Source organism: Adiantum capillus-veneris, chromosome 7 (assembly GCF_014529385.1).
Source record: "Adiantum capillus-veneris isolate H3 chromosome 7, ASM1452938v2, whole genome shotgun sequence".
Classification (NCBI taxonomy): Eukaryota; Viridiplantae; Streptophyta; class Polypodiopsida; order Polypodiales; family Pteridaceae; genus Adiantum; species Adiantum capillus-veneris.
In genome coordinates, this window is record NC_140937.1 from 116294817 (window position 1) to 116322440 (window position 27624).

The 27624-nt window shown below is 45.4% G+C and overlaps 1 protein-coding gene across 2 annotated transcripts; it reads left to right on the forward strand.

Annotated features, from left to right (window-relative positions):
* The first annotated feature begins 2720 nt into the window (after window positions 1-2720).
* On the forward strand, window positions 2721-26886 carry LOC147454481 (putative protein phosphatase 2C 59). Of its 2 annotated transcripts, none has more exons than XM_086516418.1 (9): window positions 2721-2922; window positions 3001-3141; window positions 23760-23887; window positions 23982-24080; window positions 24151-24309; window positions 24542-24628; window positions 24708-24799; window positions 26235-26309; window positions 26396-26886. In XM_086516418.1, exons 2-9 carry the CDS (start codon window positions 3071-3073, stop codon window positions 26528-26530), a joined length of 846 nt encoding a protein of 281 aa, XP_086372544.1. In that variant the 5' UTR covers window positions 2721-2922; window positions 3001-3070; the 3' UTR covers window positions 26531-26886. The 2 variants fall into 2 exon arrangements, with proteins under 2 accessions (XP_086372544.1, XP_086372545.1); XM_086516419.1 differs by having other exon boundaries at window positions 2728-2884.
* Window positions 26887-27624: the final 738 nt, after the last annotated feature.

Here is a 27624-nt window from a genome sequence, read left to right on the forward strand (position 1 = left end):
AAAATAAAATAGACAACACATAATTAACTATTACATCAGCTATCCCAATTGCAGCTAACCACTACAACAAGAGGGTGCCCAGTCTCGTAACAAGACCAGATGGAGGAGTCCATACCCACAAGTGATGTTATGCATGTAAAAATGGTATGTGGGGGCTATGCTAATGACCATGCTAGTTAGAGTGGCAGTGGAGTGTGCTATGATGGTACATTAGGTGCAATTTTTTGCCAAAAAGGATGAGGTAGCATTACCTACGGAAGGAGACCAAGGTGATGCGGTATGGGGGAGAGTTTCTCTCTTCTTTGGTGGAGCATGATGTAGCGGTAGAAGAGGTGGTTGAAGAACAATGATGATACTGGGATCAATTGTGTTGCTAATGCAGGGACTGGGGCAATCCACTTGAGTTTTGTAAGTAGTAGGCATAATAAGATAGTTTATATATGTTTTTGGTTTGCTAATAGTGTTTTGCCAGTGTTTGCAATTGGTAGAAGAATAAAATTGTTTTGTGGTTGAACATAAATGTTCAACAAGGGGGTTGGGCAATGATGGTGTAGCCAAAGTGTGTCGACCATAGGAGATGGAACAAGTAGTTATGTACAGGCTAGCAGGTGCATGGCAAAGGAGTAAAGCAAGTGCAAAGATCCTTGGTAGGCAGGTGGCAGTGGAAGTGTATGTATGTTGTGGCTTTTTAGGCCAAAAGGGCTCCAAAGTGGACCAGATGGGATGGCAGGTGAAGATGTCAGGAAGTGTTAGTTTTGTACTTGGAAATGTAGTGTTTGAAGTGTTGAGTGAGCAGGCCCAGACGGCTCATCAAATGGGGCCACGGTGTGCAAGTTATGATGGCATGAAGCTGGAGTGCATTGCATATCCTAGACGAACACGGTAGGTGATGACATGTGGTTGGAGCTAGTTTTAGTGGATGGATGTGTAGAGCTTGAGATGTGGAGCGTGTCGTTCCTTTCGGACTGTCAATCGGAGCTAGAATGGGGGAGATATGATCAGTTGAAGTTTGTCGGGGTCGGTTCTGGAGCAGGTTTGATTGCTTTGGAGAGCGTGCCATCTGGAAGTTTTTGGACCCCAACTAGGTTCTAGAGGGGAGTATGTTGTATGTGGAGCTAGCAAGAAGAAAGGGCTCATCAAATGAAGCCCGGATCATGAAGATACTACAAGTTAAAGTTGGTGCCAATTGACGGCCATGCAGTGCCTGAAGACTTTTAGCGGTGGCAATTTCTAGGATTGGGAAGGTCTAAGTGTGGCACGGGCAAGGTGGTTTTGAAGCCGAGGTGGTAAAATTACATTTGGACTTGACGGCTTGGTAGTTGGGCAGTAAAATGTAGGTGACATAAATTAGTGGAAAAAAGGTGATTTTTTTGCCTTGTGTGGTGACCTTGGAGGGCATTTCCTCAAACGATGCCACGTGGCCGCTCCAAATGAGTGCATATCCACCTGCCTCTGTAGGTTTCCTTGCTCATAATGCCACTCCACTTCATTTTGAAGAAAACCATCTTGGGAAAAAGTGATCTCGGACCTGAAAAACTCAAACAAATCTGATAGCTCTCAAATGTCGTGATAACTTTGGCTTAGGTAGCGTTCAGACTGCTAGGAATGAGCGCTCGCCCAAGGATGCATTATCGAGGTGGCATAAAGCCAGTCACTCAAAAAAAGAGCTGCAGTGTCCGGAACCACCTCAGCAACGGGTGGCCTCATACTCCTGAAAGAAGGGAAAGTCCACGCACGCGGGAGAGTCGATTTTAGACCTTGTAGATGTGGAGCGATTCATGTAACCACGAGCTCGCTTCCTATTGGATGCAGTCGACACTCCAACTTTACATGATATTCAAAGTCCAGCGAGTGTGAGAGGCAGGTGCACGAACCATACCCAAGGTTCTCAACCATGTGCAGTCTGAATGCACCCTTAGTATAGTGGCATCGATCCCACCGCTTGGGTTTCACCCCCCCCCCCCCCCCCCCCCCCCCCCCCCCCCCCCAAAATCCCCCTCGTCGTTAATTGACACCTCCCTAGGGAGGTGGGATTAATGGCCCACATTAGGCGTCGCAAGGAGGGTGCAATCCGGGCCATTTGATCACCATTTGAACTAGATGTGAACTAAGAGTGAACTCGGGAGGTAGTGCACCACAGTGGATTTGGTGTGAACTCGACGTGAACTAAGTGTGAGCTTGGAAGGGTATGCACACCACACCAAATTTGGTGTGAGCTCAATGTGAACTTGGTGTGAAGTAGGTGTGAACTAGATGTAAACTTGTCCGCCACGCCATGATCTATAAACTTACCACACACATATCTTTCAATGGACGCGTGCTAGCTTAGTGCTTAGAGTCAATTCCAAGTAGGAGAGGGTAGCGGGTTCAAGCCCTGGATTTGAGAAAGTGGGAATCTTTTACATTACCTAGGCAATACAACGGCCACAATCATTTGATAATCATGAGCCATTGATCCCACCTTCCACCCCCCGTAGGTTACTTTCGACGCTGCCACCCAAATCTACGGTCCACAATCCCCCCACCATAGATCCCACCCTCCCATGCCTGTGTCACTTAGTCACCCCCCCCCCCCCCCCCCCCCCCCCCCCCCCTCCCCCCCCCCTCGTGAGCCATTGATCTGGGTGTCAATTAGTGACGAGGCGGGCGGCCGAACGTTGTAATTTTGACCGGCTATTTCAAGCTCACGAATTTTTTATATTTTCACAAAATAACAGTCGGAAAAAGCATTTTTGGCGAGCACTGTGCCACGCCCTCTCTCTCTCTCTCTCTCTCTCTGTGTCCGAGGTTTCGAGCTTCAATAGATCCCTTGTCGCAGCACGTTGCTTGCTGTCGTCTTCCTTATCAACAAGATACAATTAGTGGGTTGGCAGCTCGGCTAGAAGTAGGTTATCTTGAAGCCTGCTAGGATCCTGTTATCAGGTGGGCTTTTCAGTATAATTTTTGTTCCAGTTCGTATATATTGACAGCTTTGGCAATTGTGCTCTTTCTTCAAAACAGGCGATCAAGCAAAGGCAACGAACACTAGCTCATTGTTTGGAATCAAAGGTCAGTCTGTTGGTGGAGGAAGATGAGCTGTTTGAACAGCATTCTTTCGGCAGGCGATCCGCCAAGTGGTGAATCAAGCGGAGGCGGGCAAAGGTTGGCCCCTACATGCTCTTTTTATATCTCACACATCATTTTGTTGGTTGTGGTTCCACCTTGTGATCACCCAAATGCTTTGTGGGTCATTCAGATTATGGGGAACTTCAACTGCATCATGCCATTGTTTTGCGGGTAGAAGGGTTTGAACCTTGGTCCCCACTGGTTTAATTGTCATGGATTACTGCAACTGAGTAGATGATTGTAAATGTGGCAGTGGAGTATGTGTTTGGATGGCACAAAATGATGCTTTGTAGGTGCATGAACGTCTCTCCAGAAGCGGGAAGCAGTCAAGGAAGTTCAACAAGATCACGTCCTCATGAGGATAGCCTCACACATAGGCAGCCCTGCTCTCAAGAATCTTGTTTTACCTCTCAATATGCGGACCAGCATACGTAGGGGTCCTTTAAGGACAAGAGCCAGGGAGAGAGCAAGCGAGAAAGAAAGAAAGAAAGTTGTATTAACGTTTTTTAGTAGTGGAAATCATCATTTAAGGCAATTTGAACATCTTTGTAGGATATTCTCCTTCAGGTCCACAAAGATGTGTTTGGTTGGCACAATATGATGCTTTGTAGGTGCATGAACGTCTCTCCAGAAGCGGGAAGCAGTCAAGGACGTTCAACAAGATCACGTACTCATGAGGATAGCCTCACACATAGGCAGCCCTGCTCTCAAGAATCTTGTTTTACCTCTCAATATGTGGACCAGCATATGTAGGGGTCCTTTAAGGACGAGGGCCAGGGAGAGAGCAAGCGAGAAAGAAAGAAAGAAAGCTGTATTAACGTTCTTTAGTAGTGGAAATCATCCTTTAAGGCAATTTGAACATCTTTGTAGGATATTCTCCTTCAGGTCCATTGTCGGAGCTCGGCGTGTAAAGTGCTTTGGTGTAGCCTCTCTATGCTGCTTCCCACGAATGCACTTCGTGCATTGTCCTTCCTTACTCGCAATATCTGGTAAGCCTTCTGATATCTGATCATGAAAAGCATGATTAAAACCATCAACATGCAAATGGCCAAACCGATAATGCTAAAGATCACGTGTGGGAGAACTTGTAAGTGAAGAAAGAGCTTGGAGCTTGTAGAGACCTTACTCGATGGTGGCCTCTCTGACCTCCTTGTTGGAGTCTAGATCCCTTATCCATGCCTAACTTGCACACTTCGTGCACTGACATGAGATGGAAACCTAACTTTGGAGCATAAAGTACCTTGGATGTGTGCCCTTTGCCGTCTTGAATCAACTTCAGGGTAGCCCTCACCAATGAAAATGGAACCACAGTGTTGTTGCATGTTGAATAGCATATCCTTCGAAGGTGTCATGTGCCGTGAAGCACGACTATCTAGGCTCCAACTTCAAAAATCTCGAATGGCAAGAATTGTCTCAACCTCCCATGTCTTTGGAGAAGTCTGTGAAGGTAGCATCTTCAAATGAACAAAGGCTAGGGCCTTTATTGCAGTCGAAGAAGTAGAAGCCTGCCCAACTCGCTTTGGGCACTTTCGCCAATAATGGCCTTTTATCTCCACGATTGTTGCAATGCTACTCATCCTCTTTTTGCTTTTATTCTTACCCTTGTGCTTCGTCTTGTTGTTGAAAGAACCGACCAAGGCTTTGGAGCCTTGCTTCCCCACATTGAAATGCTCCAATTGGTCCAGTACCATTGGGCTATCCCCTCCCAAGTTATGGTGTTCATGTGGCCACTCGTAATCAATGAAGAATAAAAGTTGGTATAACGAGGAGGCAACTACGCCAAAAGCTGGATGGCCATGTACTCCGAACTGATTCTCTTGCCCATATAAAGTATCTTGTTGGAGTTCTTGCATCTTGTTGATATGGTCCCTCGTGAAAGTTTGCTTGGCATCTAGGGTCCACTATAACAAACTTGGACACCCCAAGTCAAGATTCTACCGCGACACAACAGAGATTCACTTCAAAACAGTTCACAAAGACGACATGGCCCGGCGTAGTTCTGTGCTCAGAGGTATTGGCCCCAAAGACTTGCGCCCCTTTGGGTATGTCTTTTTATATTAATCTGTGTCCAGAGGTATTGGCCCCAAAGACTGGCGCCCCTTTGGGTATGTCTTTTTATATTAATCTGTGTTCAAAATACAAGAGAGTAGGCAGGCGCTCACTCTCAGACTCTGCGTCCAGATGCTTTGAGTAATGAGGCCTAGCCCACTTATTTATTGGTATAAGGGATGCCCAAAAGCAGAGCCCCAAAATCTTTTTAACTCAAAAGCTTTATGCCCCAAAAGCAATTCCTTAAAAATCTTTTATCCAAAAGCTGCTAAAAACAGCCAGTGTAATTTGCGCAACTCTGTACAGCGTACGGACTGCCACGTCATCAACGTAAAATCCGACGCGATTTCCGGGCTGCCACGTCAACATGTCGGTGCAATATCCGGGCTGCTGCCACGTCAGTAGGGTTGTGTCTGGGTTGCCACGTCACCAGTTTGTGACATACCCCCCTCTTGAAAGAATTGTAGTCACCCTCGATTACGTCTGCAAAACAGAGAGGCCATAAACTGTCTTAGTAGACACAGACTGTTAGTATCGACGCACTAGGCACAACACATTTAGCACTTGTACAAATCAACAATCAACATCACCGGACATCACATGACATCACTTGACATCACAGGACATCGCATGAAAAATCTCATTCAAATTCATTCCAAATCTCAGACCATGATTAATTGGCAGTAATCACATCTAGATCCAGTCGGGATCTCACAGATGCCCGATTAACTAATCCTTATTGCAATCATGTCTATAGAGATTTATGAGACCGAAATGCTGCAATCATTTCGTCTTCTAGTTTCTGCACTCAAACAAGTCAAGTACAAAGCAATGAGTTTCATTTTCGGGACTTCCAGTTCATAAAGTCATACAACAGAATATTGTGAGCCTAGCAGTATTCCTAAAACCCAAAGGACATCAGTGACTATATATATAAAAAAATCGGGGTAATCCGTTGACAAATGAGCGAGTGACTTTCCTCTTGTGATTCATTCACGCTGAGATTAGGGTTCTATCGAAGTAGACTATGCTAAACCGAATGCTTCAAGGTAAAGTTCTAAAATCTGAGGAGTATCTGCTAGATCCTCTTGCTCCATCCACTTCGCATCCAATGCAGGATAGTTCTTGAATTTTACCAAGAACTGCCTTATAGCTTTACCTTTAATCTTTCTATCCTTGTGTGCCAATATCTGTTCTGGAACGAGTTTCTGCTCGCTTTCCTCCACTTCGGGTTGCTCATTTGGCTCCCCATCATTGGGCACATCGCTTGTCTTAATGCAAGAAGGCCATGTCATTGCCTATGAGAGCCGATCGTTTTCAAGGCCGGAATTGACGACACAGATTTATGAGCTTTTGGCGGTTATCCATGCTCTTACTCAGTGGCGACATTACCTACTCGGAAACGATTTTACGGTCTTCACTGATCATCAGAGTTTACGCTACTTCTCGCAGAAGCAGCTTTCGAAAAAGCAAGTGCGGTGGGCTAACATCTTGTCACAATTTCACTTCCAGATTGTCCATGTACAGGGAGAGAAGAACTTGGTGGCAAATGCTTTGTCCCGGAAGCTGTTAGTCTTGGCTATTTCTGCGATTCACCAAAGAAGCTTTGAGGACATGGTCGATCAGTACGCCACAGATCCATATTTTTTTGATGTATTCACTCAAATACAGAATGGAGAGGTTGTAGCGGGATATTCCATACGGGATGGCTACTTGATGAAGAAAACGATGTTGTGCGCACAGTCGTTGAGGGAAAAGGTTCTAATTGAATGCCATTGTCCACCTTTTACGGGTCACCGCGGCATTGACACCACTTTGAAAGGTGTGGAGCGTTACTTCTTTTGGTCGAGACTCAAGAAGGTTGTGGACGATTTTGTACGCGGTTGCTTGGCCCAAATAGCCTTCCAAAACAAACTCGTGAATCGGGGATCTCTGTTAGAAACTATTGTCTCAGGCATGCCATGTAATCTGAAAATCTGTGAAATGAAGAGTCTCGCTAAATGATCCGGCTTGGCTGTTTTCTTCACTGGAACGAAGTGAGCCTGCTTGCTAAATCTGTCGATGACAATTCAAATGCCATCATGCCCACTCTTCGTCTTCGGGAGATTAAAAATGAAATCCATAGCAATACTTTCGCGGGGGCGGGTGGGAATGGGTAAAGGCTATAACAATCTGCGTGCTTTATGCTTGTCAAACTTGACCTTTTGGCATAACATTGGCACACGTTTGCAGTTCTCGTCATCTTTCCCCCCACAGACAGACGGGCAATCTGAGATTGCAAATTCAGTGGTACTGGATTTATCGAAGTCTTACATTTCTGATCAGAAGACTCAATGTGATTTTTTTTTGCCCTTGGTGAAATTTGTCTACAATAACATGATCCACTCGTCAACGGGGAAGGCGCCATTTGAGATTATTGAAGGTGCTACGAAGGTTCCACCCTTCCTTAGCACGAAAGATAAGATTTTTGAAGCCGACCATTGTCACAACGCATGCACCATGTGCCAATAGAAAAGAACAGACTGAACAACTTTAAGCACTTCAAATAACAACTGAACTGAAATGGAGAGAGAGACGACACGTGACACGGAGTGGCGGAATTCCACCCCAGAGAGTATTGGCCCCAAACCTTGGCGCCCCTTTCGGTATTTATTTATATTGCATCATCAAAGTACAAGCCGGTACTCCAGACTCTGCACCTTCTCCAGGAAGCATGCCAGAGAATGAGCCCTAGCCTCATATTTAAAGGCCCTTGGCGTGAAAAGCAGTTATAGTACAAAGCCTTTAAAACTCAAAAGCTTCTGGTTCAAAAGCAAAGCCAAAAAGCTGCCAGCGCAATTTACGGAAATCCGTACAGCCTGCCATGTCATCAGCCAGCGCAAAACACGGAAATCCGTACAGCCTACCACGTTATCATGTCAACGCAATTTTCGGAATTTGTCTGCTGCCTTAGGGTTAGGGTTAGGGTTTCTGGCAGAAATTAGGGTTTGCAGGTTTTAGGGTTAGGGTTTTCAGAATTAGGGTTTGCAGGTTTTAGGGTTAGGGTTTCCAGCATTAGGGTTTCAGCAGTTAGGGTTTCTGGCAGACATTAGGGTTTAGGCCCCTCTACCACATCTGTACGTTGACTCCATTCTTTAGGCTTTGACACGTCAGTAGTTTGTTACAACCATTACACGAGGGACTTGGACACTGCTTTTGCCAAGGTCTGGGAGGCTTTAGCAAAATCTCAGGAAAGACACAAGAAGGCAGCAGATCGACACTGTCGTGATTTGAAATTTAAGGAAGACTATTGGGTGCTCTTACGTTTTGAGAAGGCAGGCCTAAGAACGAAAAAGGGAAAGGAGCGACTTTTTCCAAAGCTTTGCATGAGATACTATGGACCTTTCCAGATAAAAGAAAAAATAAATTATGTCTCCTTTAGACTGAAGTTGCCCGACACTTTGAGGATTCACAATGCTTTTTATGTGAGTCTCTTGAAGCCTTTTAAAGGACTTGGAGGATTCACAATGCTTTTCATGTGAGTCTCTTGAAGCCTTTAAAAGGCGATGTGCGTGATGATGGGGAGCCAGATGAGCAACCCGAAGTGGAGGAAAGCGAGGAGATACTCGTTCCAGATCAGATATTGGCACATAAAGATAGAAAGATTAGAGGTAAAGCGATTAGGCGGTTCTTGGTTAAATTCAAGAACTTTGCACAAGAGGAGAGTCGCTCGCTCCTTTGTCAACGGATTACCCCGATTTTTTTATATATAGAGTCACTGATGTCCCTTTGGGTTTCAGGGATACTGCTAGGCTAACAATATTCTGCTGTATGACTTTATGAATTGGAATTCCCGAAAATGAAACTGATTGATTTGTACTTGACTTGTTTGAGTGCGGGAACTAGAAGACGAAATGATTGCAGCATTTCGGTCTCATAAATCTCTATAGACATGATTGCAATAAGGATTAGTTAATCGGGCATCAGTGAGGTCCTGACTGGATCTAGATGCGATTACTAGATACGTTGCCAATTAATTATGGTTTGAGATTTGGGAAGAATTTGAATGTGATTTGTCATGGGATGTCCTATGATGTCCGGTGATGTGACTATCGATTTGTACAAGTGCTAGATGTGTCATGTCTAGTGCGTCGGTACTAACAGTCAGTGTCTACTAAGACAGTTTATGGCCTCTGTATGTTTTGCAGGCGTAATCGAGGGCGATTACAATTCTTTCAAGAGGGGGGTATGTCACAAACTGGTGACGTGGCTGGCCCCCGGACACAATCCTGCAATTGGTTACGTGGCATCAGTCCGGATAAGGCGCCGATAGGCTGACACGTGGCAAATTGTACGGACCCCCCGTACGGATCTCTGCAAAGTACGCTGGCCAGCTTTTGGGCATAATGCTTTTGGAGTTGAAGCTTTTAAATTAGAGATTTTTGGGGCTTTGCTTTTGGGCATCCCTTGTACCAATAAATAAGTGGGCTAGGCCTCATTACTCAGAGCATCTGGACGCAAAGTTTGAGAGTGAGCGCCTACCTACTCTCTTGTACTTTGAACACATATTAATATAAAAAGAAATACCGAAAGGGACGCCAGTCTTCGGGGCCAATACCTCTGGGCACGGAACTACGCTGGGCCATGTCATCTTTGTGAATTGTTTTGAAGTGAATCTTTGTTGTGTCGCGATAGAATCTTGACTTGGGGTGTCCAAGTTTGTTACATTTTCAGCCATATACGATTGTTGTTTTCTCTGTTTTCAGCCCACTTTGGGTTGCTACATTGATTCCCCGCCCTTCCTACACCCTCTGCATCGCTCCGGACCCTACCGGGAGCGTATGAGCATGCTGAAAATCGCTGGACAGCAGCGTTTTCATTACCTCGCTGTTGCGTTTTTGGGTGGACAGCAGCGACATGAAGTTACCTTTTGCCAGGACACCATTTGGTGGTGGTCTGTGCAGTCACTGCTGCAGTACACGCTATCTTCGACATCGGCTTGATCATCGACGGGCTCTGACACCATGTGAGAGCGCGCGGGTGCGGGGGGGGGGGGGGGGGGGGGGGGGGTGAGGTGCAGCGGAATGAATGTTTGCGCTTTGCTCAAGATGAGTGCTCCGAACTGTGCTCAAGGTTCCTTTTGTTCTTATGGAAGGTAGAGCCTTCCGTTCTTAATGAGAGAATGCTATGATCACAAACAAAAGTGAATGAACACTGTGCGTGCAAGTGTATGAGAGTGAGAGATAGAGAGAGAAGAGATACGACACCAGCGAGCGTAAAATCCTCCTTCGAAGGCCCCACTCTCGTCGGCGAGAGTGGTCTACTTATGATTGCACAAACTGGTACAAACTGTATGCAAATGACTGATGCAAGTCTAGGCTATGTCGGCGATGATGACGGGGACGACGACACCGACCTAAGGGCTGAAATTTGCAATCTTTGATCTGTTGTCCAAAAACGCTATGGGCTGAAATCTGTGGCTAGTCCAAAAACGCTATGGGCTATATTCTGATGATCTTTGTCGCTGAAAATCTGCAGGTCTTAGGCTAAAAACTGAGGTTTCTTGGGGCTGAATCTGCTACTCTTTAGGGACTGAACTTGCAGGTTCTTCATGGCTGAAAAACGCTGCATGCTGAAATCTGTAAAGGCTGAAATCTGCAAACGCTATGAATATCCTAAAACGCTAGGGCTGCAGATTTGGGGAAACGCTAGGATCTGGGGTCTACTGAAGCTTCTGCTGGCGATGGTTTGCTGATACAAAACGCTAGGGCAAGGATTTGATGGTGGTGGCTACTTGCTGGAGAAAACGCCAAGGGGGATGGTTCTTCTTGCTTGGATGGGGAAACCGCCAAGGTCTTGCTTGAGAAGTTGCCTGCTGAGCTTGGCTCCTGTTGCCTCTTCTGCCATTTAGTGCTAGCTTTGGTTTGCTTATATACAAACTTAGCAAAATTGCCCTACCTACTTGCCAACAAAAGTCACTTATAAATAATAAGTGAAAAATGTCAAAAATAGGTAAAATAGGCTAAATGCACTGGAAAATTCCCCTGAAGGATTCTGATGGGAATGCTTATGATCATGCTGTGTGCAACCAGAGGATATGCATCTACACTAAGTGGCCGGGCATGCACGGTCTACGAATAAGCTCACAAAAGTGCCACATCACTTCTAATCTAGACTGATTGGATTGATTGAACCCTTGTCGTGCTGTAGCTTGTTGTCCACGGACACATAGGGTTGGATGTGTCACGAGAGAGAGAGAGAGAGAGAGAGAGAGAGAGAGAGTGCCCCCATGTGTCACCAGGAGGTGTATTTTTCCTGTTGCCTTCCATAAACAAGCACTAGATAATTTTATTTATTTTTATTTATACTCGTTTTCCACGAAAACCTTAAACTTGAAAAGGTGCAAGTGGACATTGCATGGTCAGTGTGAAATGGGTGCGGCTGAATAGGTTTCTCACATCAGGAGTATGGGTCGGTCAGTTTGGGACTAGTCTGGCCAGTAAGCACTGAATTCTGATGAGTATGGAGGCCTGTGTGCGCAAAATGAAGTCTGGGCCACTCGGAAAGTCCCTTATAACTTTATAAGTCAGTGGGAACTAGGGAATTAACTCAAAGGGGCAAACTGGACACTTGGCAGGAGGAGAGCAGCCTGCAGGACACCTCAGCAAGAGGAGGCGCCCATTTGAGGCAGGGGGCTGGATTTTTACACACAAGTGACCCACAGTGTGTGTGTGAGTAGTGGGTGCAGGTCTACAGCTTTAATGGAAAGCTTGCCTTCTCCTCTGTCTCATGTAGCGCGATGATTTGCTCTCGTGCATCTCTCTCTCCCCTTTGGCACATATGGTAATGCCCCACTAGTTGGGCTACTCAGATGAACATGTACAATTCTGGGGGTTTATGCGCGTTTGCCAAGGCAAGAGCCTTCTGAACAGGAATCGGATTAGCTAATTGCTAATCCCCCACAGGTACGCACAGTTCCATCACGAAAGATTGTGAGTTCGGAGAGTTTTCTCGCGTGAAAACTCGTCCAATTCACAGGGGAGCTGTCCCATTGTGTGCGGGAGCCCTTGGGACACGCGTAGGCGTGTTCGCTCCGCTAAAACGACCCGAAACAGGGAATTACAGCCTGCTGTGTTTTTCTGCAGGTTTAGGGTTTGCACCTAAACTGCAAGGGAACACGGGGGGAGCCTCGTGAGAGCCTTGGGATGCGTGTACAGGCTTTTGGGCACCCGGCAGTGAAAACAGGGAATTACAGCCCGCTGAATTTCTGTGACAGCTCACCAGAAAGCTTCCAGATAGCGAGGGAATCCGTCCTAGACAGGTGCTTTTGACCTACATGGGTTTTGCGCCTTTATGTTGCCAAAATCAGGTCGAAAACCTGCGTTTTCAGCCCTCGCCAGGTTTGGACAGCTTTGTGAAAGCTTGTGCTAAGTGGTCGGATCGTCTACCTTAATTTGAATAATGAAATACGGAAAGGGGGGCCAGTCTTTGGGGCCTAGAGGGTGTCGGTCTCGTGTGCACAGTGACATTCTAGTTGCTGGACGCAACTGTGTTCTCTTTCCTTCTCAGTGCTCTGTGTAAAGTTAACAGGTAATTGAAATAGTACCGCCCTCTACGTTGTACAAGCCGGTTATACCATGACTACCATGAGTAGAAGACCCTCAATACAATCAATATGATGGAAGTGGGTACCCCCTTGCCCCTATAAATAGGTGCCCAAGCGGAGGTAGGGCAAAGCCTGGAAAAATCTCCCACGACCCAACAAGAAATAAATGAAATATGAGAAATTTATGAGGGCGCCCAAACAAAGTGGGCGGCCGGTTCCAAACTCGGGTGGCCGGACCAAGAGCAACCTAGACTATGGGTGGCCTGCCCGGAGACATAGTAACATTACATGTCACAAGGCGGGCACCACGTGCCAATAGAAAAGAACAGACTGAACAGACTTTTAGCACTTCAATAACAACTGAATTGAGAGAGAGAGAGAGAGAGAGAGAGAGAGAGAGAGAGGGATGATACGTGACACGGAGTGGCGGAATTCCACCCCATAGAGTATTGGCCCCAAACCTTGGCGCCCCTTTCGGTATTTCTTTATATTGCATCAACACAGTATGAGCCGGTACTCCAGACTTTGCACCCTCTCCAGGAAGCATGCCAGAGAATGAGCCCTAACCTCATATTTAAAGGCCCTAGGCCCCAAAAGCAGTTTACAATGAAAAGCCTTCAAACTCAAAAGCATATGGTCCAAAAGCAATGCCAAAAAGCTGCCAACGTAATTTACGGAAATCTGTATAGCCTGCCACGTCATCATGTCAGTGCAATTTTTGGAAATCTGCCACGTCATCAGTTTGTGCAAGTCTTTTGTGTGTGTGAGAGTCCAGCTTTATTTGAATCCTTTGTCACTTGGGGCCCCATCGGGCAGGGTCCCCATAAGTTGGTAGGACTTCTTCCTTTTTTACTTGTTCTTCTTAGGGTTTAGGCCCCTCGGCTGACATCTTCAAATTGTCTCCCTTCTTTAGGGCTTTGACACGTCAGCAGTTTGTGACAGTACAAGTATGCCCTAGACCTGTAAAGCAGTAGAGTGGTGTAAGTCTAACATGATAGATGGTGTAGGGTTGAGGATACTAAATGATCGAATCCAATCATGGACATGCTCCCACAGTTTGCCTCCTGCTGAATTCTTTGGCTTCTAAAAGTTGTTGCTGACAAAGCCTCCAAGCTTGGTTCACGTTTTTAATATACAGTCACAAAGTATGCTTTTGGTGCAAGTGCCTATTTTTCAGAGGCTCCAGCTTTCCAAGGCAATTTTTACTCCCTTTAGGAGAGGTTTTACCTTGCCTTCTAGTTTTCTACAATTTGCCACGTGGCTAGTTGTCTCCAACTTTTACAATTTCCAAATTGTTGCCTTCGGGCTTGCTTTGTAGTTCAGTGATTTAATCGGCAACATTTAATCGGCAACACACACACACACACACACACACACACACACACACAGAGAGAGAGAGAGAGAGAGAGAGAGAGAGAGAGAGAGAGAGAGAGAGAGAGAGAGAGAGAGAGAGAGAGAGAGAGAGAGAGAGAGAGAGAGAGAGAGAGAGAGAGATTTTCTTTTAGCGTTCTTGATCCCCAGATGTATCCTATGGTTTTTTATGGGATTTTCCCCCATGATCTCGTTGTACATCTGTTTTCCCATATTTCTTGTATATGGACTAATGGTCGATTCTTATGTAATGCAAAGGGTCAAAGCGCCACTTTTATTACGCGCGCGCACAGAGAGAGAGAGAGAGAGAGAGAGAGAGAGAGAGAGAGAGAGAGAGAGAGAGAGAGAGAGAGAGAGAGAGAGATGCCCGGACCGCATCTTTTCTACGAGGGCTCAGACACAGATCCAGCTCTTATGCTTACCTCGACTGGTTATCGGTGAGGGACTTTGGCTATGTTACCACAGATCGCATGGCAGGGGGATCTACAGACACGTGATGAAGTCTTTTCAGTCATCACTAGCATTACACTATGGAATATTTGGAGAGCTCGTTGTCTTCACATTCTTAGTGCGGCTCCGCAGCTCCTTCAGGATACCCTTACTGCCATTTGGCTGGACATCATTCACACCCTGATTTGGCAGTGGGATTCTTCCTGAGGTACATCTAGAGCAGCCGAGGCTCGACGATTTGCCTTCCTTCGGCGTTGGGCCCGAGCTCCACTCTTTTTCACACTTACAGGTGGCTAGATTACATGGCATTATGCCCCCCCTCAGTGGTTTCTCCTCCACTCATCACATAGACCACCATGAGATTGTACTAGTCGAGTTGTCACTATAGTGGCTCTCACCCTTACATTCAGCTTGTACATCCCACGTGACAGGCTATTTTGGCATCCGCTGGGGATTATATTGTACTCAGTAATATACAGCCCTGATTTTTCCAAAAAAAGAGAGAGAGAGAGAGAGAGAGAGAGAGAGAGAGAGAGAGAGAGAGAGAGAGAGAGAGAGAGAGAGAGAGAGAGAGATGAAATAAATGTTATATTAACATCTTCAAAAGGCCAATATGACCTATGAGACCAAAAAGTTACAACGTGGTGAATCTGATACAATGTCTGTATACCAAAAAGTACCAAAAATAAAAGGTACCGAAAAAAGGGGGTACTATAGGTATTAGGATCCTAAATCGCTAGATGCAAACTAAGCAAGATATGAGTAGGGGGGTGAGAGTAGTGAATGAGGGCTAATGCAACATAATGTGGGTGTATCCTCAAAAAGAGCTAAATCACAGGAGATCTAGATCCATCATCGGTCGTTGGCAGATCTCATCAATCTCCTCCATGGTCAGTAGTCTCTGACCGGACGTCGTGCATGTCAGGCCAAAGTGATCCGAATCCTCTGATGCAGCCTCCATCGATGTTGTCTAGTCTTCCGCAGTCGTGGGCGTGTGGATCTCCCTAGCTTGATCGCTCGATCGATTAGTGCGCCTCTGGCGTGAGGATAATGTAATCTCTGTTGTAGTAGCTGCTTGTCCGGCTGCCAATGTCCGCTCTAAAGAAGTTTGTGATCCGTCTCTTAAGACTGGCCAGCCTCTCCTCTCGTCAGGCTCTCTCTGTGTCTGCGCAGCTCGAGCAAAAACAGTCGGAGACATCTCTTGTCCTCATACCTCATGACTCTAGAGAGTGGTCCTAAACCCTCCCTGAACAGGTAGTGAAACCGGCCTTGTATCTCATTGTAAACTGGGCATTTGCATGTGTAGTGCAACTCAGTCTCAGGCTCCATGTGACATAGGGGACATGTCTTGGCCTTTGCAGGTACTCCGTTGTATCTTCCAGTCTCAATCCGAAGCCAGTGTGAATATGTGCGTATCTGGCCAAGAGCACATCGTATCCCATGAGATAAGTGAGTGTCCATGTATCTGGGCCTTGTTACAAGGCCATCCTCTGTAAGCTGGAGAAGATGCTCTCTATAGAAAGCCATCTTCTCCTGTGCTGGCTGTATCCAGGTACTCCTGGTATCTAGCTGAGTCGGGTCTTGGCTGATGAGCCTGGTGATCTTGGGCTGTGTAAGGGTCAGAGAGGGTGCATCCAATGGTATTGGAAGGGGGGCAATCTGTCAATGCTGAACCCATGTACCTGAAACCATGATGTCATCTCCCCATACCGGCATGTTGCATAGCTTGTTGACAGGACTCAAGTGCTAGGCAAGCATATCTATCTATGGGGAGGTCTCATAAGCGGTGTATAAAGGAGACTGATCTGGTGAGCGCCTCAACCACTAGTGGGGGCTCTACTCGAATAATGTCATGGAGAGAGAGAGAGAGAGAGAGAGAGAGAGAGAGAGAGAGAGAGAGAGAGAGATGATATATTAACGTCTATAGAAGGCCAAAGTAACCTATGAGACCAGAAAAAAGTTACAAGTGGTGAATCTAGTACAATGTCTGAGTACAACTAAAAAAGGGGGGAGGGGGGGATGAGAGCTGATACAATGGTACAATGGGTTGGTAGGCGGATTCGGGGGGTTAGAGGAAATCCCTTATCGGTCGGTGGAGAGAGAGAAATGAAATGAAATGAAATGATATATCAACGTCTTCAAAAGGCCAAAATGACCTATGAGACCAATTTGTTACAAATGGGTGAATCTAATACCATGTCTGGGTACAAAAGTACTAGAACAAAGATACTACTACTAGAATCTATCCTCATCTGCACTCTGGATGTCAAGAGAGTATGGCTCGAATCCTCTGCTGTAGTCTCCGTCGATGCTGTGTAGCCCCTCTCCTCAATCGTGGCCGTCTGGATCTTCGTAGCTCCAGTGCTCGGTTGATGAGAGTGCCGGTAGTGTGTCTCTGTCTATCTCTCCCCAGTAAAGTGTCTCTATATCTGTGTAACTCAATTAGATATAGCCCAAGACATCTCTGATTATCATACGTAATGGCCCTAGGGAAAGGACCGAATCCTCTGTGAATAAGCAGTGGAAACCAAGGTGGAAAGGTACGTAGTGTACGGTACGGTTTAGGTACGTACGGAACGTACTTCCGTACTGAACCAACCTTTAGGTACGTGATAGGTACGTACCATTTGTAAAAAAAGAAAATTACACCAAATTTAAGTTCACATACCTTTCAAAAGAGAGTCTTTTGTAATCTTGGTCGATTAAAAAAGCCTAAGCCTCTCTCCCTCTCACCCTATTATCCCAATCTGAAAGCTCTAGTGCGAGTGGTCCGTGGAGAAGATGGCCCCCCAAAAAAAAAAAAAAACCTGTTCCGTACGATACGTACCGTACCGTACGGAATCGTAAGGTACGTACGTACGGATTCCACCTTGGTGGAAACGGCCCCGTATCTCATAGTACACTGTGCAATGACATATGTAATGTAGCTCTGTCTCTGGCTCTAGCCGGCATAAGTGGCATATCCTGCTGTCTGCTGGTATCCCTTTGAATCTACCAGTCTCAATCTCCAGCTAATGTGAGGATGTGCGTATTTGACCAATGGCACACTGCAAACCATGAGACATATGTGTGTCCATGTAGCTGGGTCGAATCACAAACCCATCTCTTGTGAGGTGGAGAAGATGCTCTCTATAGAAATCCATCTTCGTGCTCAACTCCTGTGGCGGTCCTATCCATGTTCTCTTGGTATCAAGCTGGATCAGGTCCTGACGAATGAGTCTAGTAATCTTCACCCGTGTAAGAGACATCAAGGGTGCTTGAAGATAGTGCTGGAAAGGGGGCAGCCTGTCGATGGTGAAGCCATGTGTCTAAAACCATGATGTCATATGTGCATACCAGCATGAAGTGTCCCCCTAAAGAGCTAACTGTCTGGAAGACTCGAGGGCTAGTCTAGCATATCTATCTCGAGTAGTATCCCACAAGCTGTGCACAAAGGAGACTGATCTGGTAAGCGCCTCAATCTCCATAGGAGGGGCAAGTAGCTCTGCACGAATGATAGTGTGAGGTACGGAGGCCTTGGCTCTAATCAGTCGAGAGATCATAGATACCAAGGGCCTCTCCATACGTCTCCAACCATCCTAGCCTACAGAAGGTCCCCATATCTGCACCCCATACAACAAAGCTGAGGCTACTAAAGTATCAAAGAGCCATAACTTTGTCCGAGGTTCCTAGAAATGAACTTGCGAACACATTCTCTCCAAGCCTCCCAAGGTCGCAAAAGCTCTAGTCAGTCTAGTCTCTACTGCTCTCCCCAAAGAAAACCTCGGCCTAGTGAAGGCAATCCCAACGTAAGTGTATGCATCTGTATGCTCTACAATCTCCTGACCATATGTGAAAGTCGGTGCTGATCTTCTGATCCACTGTGGTGTGGTGTTAAACACCATAACCTTGGTTTTATCAAGGTTTACAAACAATCCACTATCCTCTGCAAAACTGTGTAATGCATCCAACTGTCGTTGCATACCCTCTGGTGAGTTAGAGATCAACACAGTATCATCAGCATATAACAACAATGGGATCCACGTCCCTGCCAGCTGGGCACTTCTATCACCCTCTCTGTCAATGTAATCAGACACCTCATCAACATACATATCAAATAGAGTAGGAGACAATGGGCAACCCTGTTTCACCCCAATGGTGGAGTGAACTAAATCAGATATCCCCTCGAGAGTGCGTATGTAAGGTGCAGCGGAAGTGAATGTTGAACTTTGCTCAAGATGAGTGTTCCTAACTGTGCTCAAGAGTTCCTTTTACTTATGGAATGGAAAGCCTTCCATTCCTTTCGTGAGGGAGTGCAAATGATCACAAACAAAGTGGTAAACACTGTGAATGAAGGTGTTGAGACTGAGAGATAGAGAGAGAAGAATACGACACCAGAAAAGTTGTCAAACCCTCCTCCAAGAGCCCCTCTGTCGATGGCAAGAGAAGTCTGTTGCTATTGATTGCACAAATCGGATACAAGGTGCTGATGTTGAGTCTAAATGATGCTATGTTGATGTCGACGGTGAGGACGACGATGACGATGCTAAGGCTGAAAACTAAATGCTGTGAATCTGTACTGTTGCACCAAGATGACTAACTTGATGGCTGAAAACGCTGCTTCTTATGGATTGAAAAACGCTGCTGTAGCAGGCTGAAAACGCTGGACAGCAGGCTGAAAAAACGCTAGGAGTGCTAAGGTTTCCTTCGCGAAGACACCGTTGTGGTAAGGATCTGCAACAAGGCAATTGCTAGCTAATCTTGGGGCTGAATCTGCAGCGATCTGTGATGAAACAAAACGCTGGCTGAAACTTGCTGTCTTGCTGGCGTTAGTTGATAAGTCCAAAAATGCTGCAGTAGGCTGGCTGATGTGGGAAGCCGGAAAACGCGTTGACATGCTGACGTGGCAGGCCGTACGGACAACAATACGGATTTTGAAAAATTGTGCTGGAAGCTTTTTGGGCATTATGCTTTAAATTCTAAAAGCTTTTGAAAATAACAGCTTTTTAGTTTGAGATTTTGGGGCTCTGGTTTTGGACATCCCTTGTACCAATAAATAAGTTGGTTGGGCCTCATTACTCAGAGCATCTGGACGTAGAGTCTGAGTGTGAGTCCCCGCCGACTCTCTTCGTACTTTGCGCACAGATAAATATAAAAAGAAATACCGAAAGGGACGCAAGTCTTTGGGGCCAATACCTCTTGGTACGGAACTACGCCGGGCGGTGTCGTCTTTGTGAACAATTTTGAAGTGAATCTCTATTGTGCCCCGGTAGAATCTTGACTTGGAGTGTCCTAGTTTGTTCTAGAAACCCCTCCTAAAACCGGCCTTGCCCTTTGCTCGTATACCCTCACCCTCTGCCCAATTACTCAACTGCTGCTCAAGAATGGATGCATACAACTGTGCCAATGTGTGCCCAACCATAATAGTGTGGTAATTTTCAGGCTCTGTAGGATCACCTTCTTTGAAGATACACAAAATAGTAGACAACCTCCAAGTCTCAGGTAACCCCTCACACATGGCATGATTGAACCAACACTGCAAGAACCTCTACCAGCATATCTCTAGCATGTGTAAAGTGCTCTGCTACTAGACCATCATGATCATATGCCCTGCTGGTCCTCATCTTGTCAATGGCTCTCTTTACCATCTCAGTGGTAAAGAAGGTGCTGGTAGGTGGGCATGGCTCTGTAGGATCTGGAAGGGGGTCCTGTCCAGAAACCATATATAACGATGAGGCATACTGGCCCCACACATTAGGAGAAGTAATCACTGGGGGAGGGGAGTGCTCATGAAAGAATCACCATGCCTCTCCTGAGTCTCTACTCAAGAACAGCTGATACAATTCTCGCTCTATCTGGGCCAAGTAAGCTCGTTTCTTCCGTCGCACAAGGCGTCGGGAAGCAATCCGAGATTGTCTGCAAGTGATGACTCCTAAAAGAAGATCCCTCTGAAGCTGGGCGCTCATCTCTCTGTACTCCTCACCATACCAACTATTCTGGGCCAGAATATTGCCTCCGACCCGACTGAGTGTGTGGGTATGCCTCTGATGCTGCACCATGCAGTGTCTCGGTCAGTAAAATGGTGCGCTCCTCCACTGAGAGGCCAGGACCAGTTGTGCATAGACGTCTATAGATCTCCTCTGTATAAACCGAGTCAGTCTCTGGTGTAAATGTATAACGGGTATGTGACCTGCCTCCTGATGTCTGGGCTGTACTATACTGAAATGAAACAGACAATGTCAAAAGTGCATGATCCTCTGCTACGCCCACTAGTCTGGCTCCCACTATGAAATCCTGAATACAAGGAATAAAGCTCGGTTGTGCCATAACATAGTCCACTGTACTGGCCCCGTGTCTGTGTGGAAAGCATGTGAAACCGGTTGCTTCAGGAAATCGTTGTAAGCCACTAAGTATGGCTAACCCATATGTAGTCGTCATCTCCATGAGGTATCTCCCATACTCTGTCTGCTCTCTGTCATGTGAGCATCTGTCAAGGCCCAACCCACCCACATCTAGCTCTCTAAGCATCTCATTCGCAGTGTTGTAGAAGACTGTCTGAGAGTGTTCCGTTCGGGCTTTGAAGTCCCTTAGGAGGATGATATCACCATCCCTAGAAAACTCCCATATATCATCATCTAGTATAGAGAAAGGCGATTGTTCTTTGTGTCACAAACGGGAGCGCATAGCAATAAAAATAGACTCGGATAAATAGAATTTATCACTTATTACTGAAGCCAGAGTAGAGAGAGAGAGAGAGAGAGAGAGAGAGAGAGAGAGAGAGAGAGAGAGAGAGAAGATCGACACAGTAGTGGGGACTAGAAGATGGGCTGGTCCCCCCTCCCCCCCCCCCCCCCCGTAATAGTATCTTTATTATTGAGGAGAAGTCTATACAAGCACTTGAACCAAACGTATTACAACGTTCGTTCTAGAATAAGACTTGATGGTTCCCGGAAGCCTCGGCTTCCTATTCCTAGGGCAAAACCCTATTCCAAGGAACTTCCGTTCCTTATTCCAAATCCTCGAGAATCAAGGTTCTCGCCTCTGGATCTCACCTTCCAGACTCAGGGCATGGCATCCCTGCAACTCTTTTCCGACTCTGTTTCCAGAGTCCTCTTCTCGCAGAACAACTCTGCTTTTTCGGATGCGAAGTCCTTACTTGGGAATCTCAACTTCCGGATCACAACTCGAAAGACTACCTCTCTCCGATCCGTGGATCTACTTCCCAAACTTGGGTGCGAAACCCTTGGGCTGATCTGGCTCTAGTTCCTCAGAGTGTTTTCTCCTGCAGAGGCTCATGCCTTCCTCTGCTCCTACTCCCTCACTAAGAGGAAATACACCTGCAAACAAATGCTCGGAGTTCATAACACGAAAATCGTTACCTTCAAAGTCTCGACGCTTGAAACGCAACTCGGTTCTTAAAAGGCAATTCCCCGGAAGAGATCTCTACATAAAAAATCCTCTCTTCCAATCCTACACATAAAAGAGGTGTGTTCTTGGGTTCCTTCTTGTAAATCAACCCGGTCTACGATGTTTATGGGCTGAAAATAGAGAAAAAAGAAACTTGTCGCAATGGAAACACGCTTCGTGGGCACTTCTTTGCGAGGGAACTCGCGCACTGGGTCTTGGCGACGTCTGGTACACTTGGGGCAGTCATGGGCATCACCGGCAACATCTTCTTTGCGGATGAAATCTGTAGCAGCATCTTCTTCTTGCAAAAACTGATTTCCTCCTTTGAGTGAGGGCATGTGATGCTTTTATAGCTCCTGGCCACGGCACGAATAGCTGCTCGCGTAGAGATCGCGGCCGTTTTTTTTTTTTTTCCCTCATGCTGTTTAGCTAGGAAAAGAGAGAGAGAAAACGCTGGCTGATTTGTTGCCTTATTTATCAGATGGCTGCCCACTTATTAAGTGGGCGGCCGGCATATTTTTAAAATAGTCGGAATCTGCCTAAAAACTCAATTAAACCTTATAAGTTAAAAACAATGCTGTCACAGCACTTCCCAGGCGTCCCCGGATGCAATCACACGCACAGTTGCAATGCAGACATAGACTTCCTCACGTGAAAACATCTGCTTTCCGACAAGCAATCCCGCTTTCTGAGAAAGCATTCGTTTTTCCTCAAAGTTTCCTCTGAACCCATCTTCATTCAAGTGCTTACTTTTCCTTTTGCACAATTCTAACACAGTTTGGAATTTCCTCTTGACTATGGATATCCCCTTTTCGATGCACCTGTCACCCACCTTGTGACGCATCAGGGATACCCATCACCTAGTCACTTCCTACTGAAATTAAGGTACAATCTCCTTCGTGATGCTCTATGTCACCCATCCTATGACGCATCAGAGATGTCCGATGGCTGGATACTTCTCATTTTCTTCTCTATTGCCGACATCCTCTTCCTTGTCCGCATTGAAGAGGCTTTGTGGGCGGTCGGTGAGGGATGCGTCTTCTTACACGTGGGGGAAGCCATTGGCACTTCTCCGATGCTTCCCATGAGAGAGAGAGAGAGAGAGAGAGAGAGAGAGAGAGAGAGAGAGAGAGAGAGAGAGAGTAAAACAACACAAGAAACCCTTAACAGAAAAAAAATAAAACAGCAAGAAACGCTTGTGAAACCTTAAAAAACAGCAAGACACAGATTTGAAACCCTAAAAAGACCCTCTCTCTCTCTCTCTCTCTCTCTCTCTCTCTCTCTCTCTCTCTCTGTTTTTAACATTTCGTCATCATTTGTTGTTGTTTATTAGGGTTTTGCCACTGTTTTAAGGTGGCAAAACACAGATTTGAAACCCTAAAAACAGAGAGAGAGAGAGAGAGAGAGAGAGAGAGAGAGAGAGAGAGGGTCTTTTAACATTCTTTGGAGGCCAAACTTGACCTATGTGACCGAACAGATACATCATTATAGTTCCACTTTGGATATCATAAAAAAGGAAAAAGGTACACTTGTAAAAACATATCCTCAAGCCTCTCATGAATTATGAGAGTGTAACATTACAATGGCAGAAAATTATCATGTGCATAAAGGTGTCTACATGTGTAAAAGACTCAAAATCCATGTCTTTGAGACAGGTGATGTACTGTTGAAATCTCTGGTTATAGCTTTTCCTCCTTTGTTGTAGACTGCCCACTGTTATTCCATGCTCTTCTTCAAAAACCAGTGATGCTATGTGGTACTGTCCCTGCAATGATGTACCTGCTAATGCATGTAATTGGATTTATTTGATCAGTGACAATGCAAAATGTAGTTACGGCTTTTCAAGTATGCGGGGAAAAAGAGCTTTTATGGAAGACTTCTATGAGGCTCGATTCGCCCTTGTTGAAGACCACACTGTTGGCTTGTTTGGAGTATTTGATGGTATGGATACAATGCTAGTGCTTCTTCACAGCGAAGAAACTCTTTTTATTGGATCATGCCTCACAAGTGTCCATTGTGAATGCACATGCTCCAGGTCATGGTGGCTCTCGTGCTGCAGATTACGTTCAAAAGAATCTCTTTGAGAACCTGATCAAGCACCCCAAATTTATAACCGATACAAAATCTGCAATAGGTGAGGTTGTGAGAGCAGCTAGGCACAGTGCAGTATGAGTGCCTAAATATTAATGAACCCATTGTTTCAGTCGAAACTTATCAGCAGACAGACTCAGAATATTTGAAACATGAGAATAGTCAACACAGAGATGCTGGCTCAACTGCATCAACTGCAGTGCTAGTTGGCGACCGCCTGCTTGTTGCAAACGTTGGTGATTCAAGAGCAGTTATCTGCAGGGCTGGTAAAGGTAAGCTAGATTTTTGACAAAATCCCCTTACTTTAAAGTTCCAGCACATTATTGCGAAGACTAAAGGAGCATGAATACGGATGGTGGATGCATTGAAAAAGGAAAATATGTAAGTACATATATATAGGTTCATGCTCAATTGCTCACCTTTTACATGGTCTGTAGATGCTAGAATCTAATAAAAACATTTAACATTCGTGTAAAATAAAATTGAATTTTTTTCGAATTACAGCTATTGCATTGTCAACTGATCATAAACCTAATCGCAAGGATGAGCGTCAGCGAATCGAAAAGGCTGGAGGCGTTGTGATGTGGGCTGGTATGTTCTTCATTGTGCAAGGTTGTCTTGTTAAATCAAGTATTTCTGGCTTCAAATTCATATCAACCTAACATTGCAGGCACGTGGAGAGTTGGAGGGGTCCTTGCTGTTTCTCGAGCTTTTGGTGACCGATTGCTGAAACAGTATGTTGTTGCAGAGCCTGAGCTTCAGGTATGCAGCTGTATCTTTGTTGTGAAATGAGCCATTTCCGGCACACATTGACTGGCCTCGGGCACTCCAATTGGCTGCCAGATGACTAGTCATACATTGTTGGCCTCGTTATAATAGTTAATTCCATGGATTATAATAGTTAATTCCATGGAAAGTTTGTTTAAGAGGGTAGAAAGTGAATAGTTAGTTACTTTTTAAAACAAGGTGTAAAGTTCAATGTATTGTGTTCAAGTATTAACCTTTTTGCGTGTAGTGCAATATGCTCATGGATAACAAAAATGAGAAAAACAAAACACAAAGTTATAAAAGTGTACACGATCAAGAAATATCCCGACTAAGTTTGCTGTTCAGAAGGCACCGCTGCAATAAGCTACAAACAGGACCATATGGCTAGTTAAACTCTTCACACTACAATGGATATACTTAACATATTGTTTTATTTAGTGCATGACTACAAAAGTGTTATACAGGATTATTGGGGAGAGTTGGCACCGTCTCTCTCCAAAACTTATAAGAAACGGAATCCGTACCCTGCCCTATAGTCAAGTGTGTAGTCTATCCTACTACATAGGCGTGGGAGTTAGAGAGAGATAATGAACCTGGAAGTCTTGTCAATCTGATGATGTGCTTGTCGCTTTGTCGTCAAATATATGTGTGTTTTCTGTGGTGCACAAGGTAGGAGATAAGATACTCGTAACGAAAACAGATTGAAGATAGATTAACTTGAAATGCAATCACCAGTATATGTGTGCACGCATATGTGGACAGGTGGGGACAGGAAGATTATTGAGTGACTTAGAAGTTTGAACTTTGTACTTTGTACTCAAAACCCATAGAAACAGGGGAACGGGGAACAGACCCCTAGGGCCGGGGGATGGAGGGATGGTGACGGGGACGCGTCAGGGAATGGGGACGGTTGTGGGGCATGGAAAAATGGTTTTAAAAGGTCAATTTCGACAGTCATTGGCCCTCTTCTTTGGAGGGTTTAGCCTTTAGGCCACTGGTCACAGTGCATTGTCATGCCTATTTCAATTGTCAGTTGTGGCTCCTCCAAGAGGCCAAAGCCTAGATCACAAGCTCAAGTCTCAACCTCACGTTATATATGTCATGACCCATAGCCACCTTGCAAGTTGCTCGATGCTCCTTTGCTTCCTCTGTAATCTCTTAATGCTCCCAGTCTCATTGCCTTGCTACTTCAAGGGCCAAGGCTCAAGCTTCCTCTCCAATCTCTCAACTATCAAGAGTCAAGGGCTCAAAGTCCCTCTCTAATCTCTCTACTGAAACTTTTTGATCTGTTTCATTTGTTAATGCAAAAGTCGTCGTCTTATTTGTTGTTGGAACTTGGTCATGGAGGTATTTTTGACCATACTAAGGTGTCTCTCTCTTCCTGAGGCAGGCTCGCAACTTCTATTCTTAATCTGAGTGTGTTGTACAGGAGGAGATCATCAACAATGAGGTTGAATTTTTGGTGCTCGCTAGTGATGGTTTATGGGACGTTGTGACAAACCAGGTACGTGACGCTGCTGCTGCCTTAGTTCACTTACCTGTACCTGAAACTCTGAAATAATTATGCTGTGGATTTATGAGTGGCATCAGGATGCAGTTACGATGGTGCAATCAATTCCTGATGCAGAAGAAGCAGCAAGAAAGCTGACAGATGAGGCCCTACGAAAAGGAAGTGCAGACAACATCACATGCATCGTTGTGCGGTTCCACAATGATGTCGCCTGAAAACCACAGATATCAAAAGTTTACTGAAATGGAGAGCATGTCGTCCTCTTAGATGATATACCATTCACTCTTTGTATCTAGATACTTGACGTGGACAGATATGCCGTTCCTAGAGAGGCTCGGGTATATGCATTGTCCAACAGTCGCAAGAAATGCTCATGAAACATTCTTTTTGGACGTGGTTACGGTTTTCTATTAGAGTAGGATGTCGCTTATTGCAAATTCTAACCAGTTAACAAAGTTATGCACATACAGATATTTTCTTCTCATGAGTTCGCTTGTCAGATGATGTATATGATAGATTGAAGCAAATCATCATTCATCATGGTGTTTATGGAGCCCAATTGCACCATTGATTGGTTCTCTTGATGTTTGCAAATCACAGTTGTATACGGAGACCGTCTTATAATATCTGGCCGAAAGATCATCTTACAATGTTCAATACCCCTTTTTTTTGGGGGGGGGGGTGGGGGGTTGTCATATCAAACCAGCTGGAGAGTTTATAAATAAGAGCAGGCAAGATAAATTTTTTGAGACTTGAAAATGGGTTAATGTCCAAGATGTCAATGCTCGTTGAAGAGCTTAATTTTAGTGATCGAGCTCCAATAATTTCTCTCATTCACACAGCTTTTGCAGCCACATTTTCACAAGTTACATGCTGTATTGTAATGCATGTTGTAAGTTTTGGAGCTTCACAACATAATGACATCTCTTGAGGAGAGAGGAAATAATTTAGAGATGCCCACATGAGGAGTTCCAGGGTTGATTTTAGACGGGCACCCTTGCCCTTCAAATTTGTAGGATTTTATAATTTTTTGGGGGGTTTAGTGTGTTTTTTAAAGGGTAGCTCAGATTTCACCAATGAAAATATCCTAAAACAAGTAAAATTGCATGTCAGAAAGCAATTCTATGAGCACTTACAATTTAAGCTCAGATTGTTTGTTGCTGATGTGTGGAATGTGTATTGAACCCACATGTCAAGGCTTGGGGGATTCAATAGGATTCTGGCATACTATGTGGGCAACATAGCTAGGGGCTTGACATGTGTCCCCTTTGCCTCTTATGGCTTGGGTGACACTTGGTGTGTGTGTGTG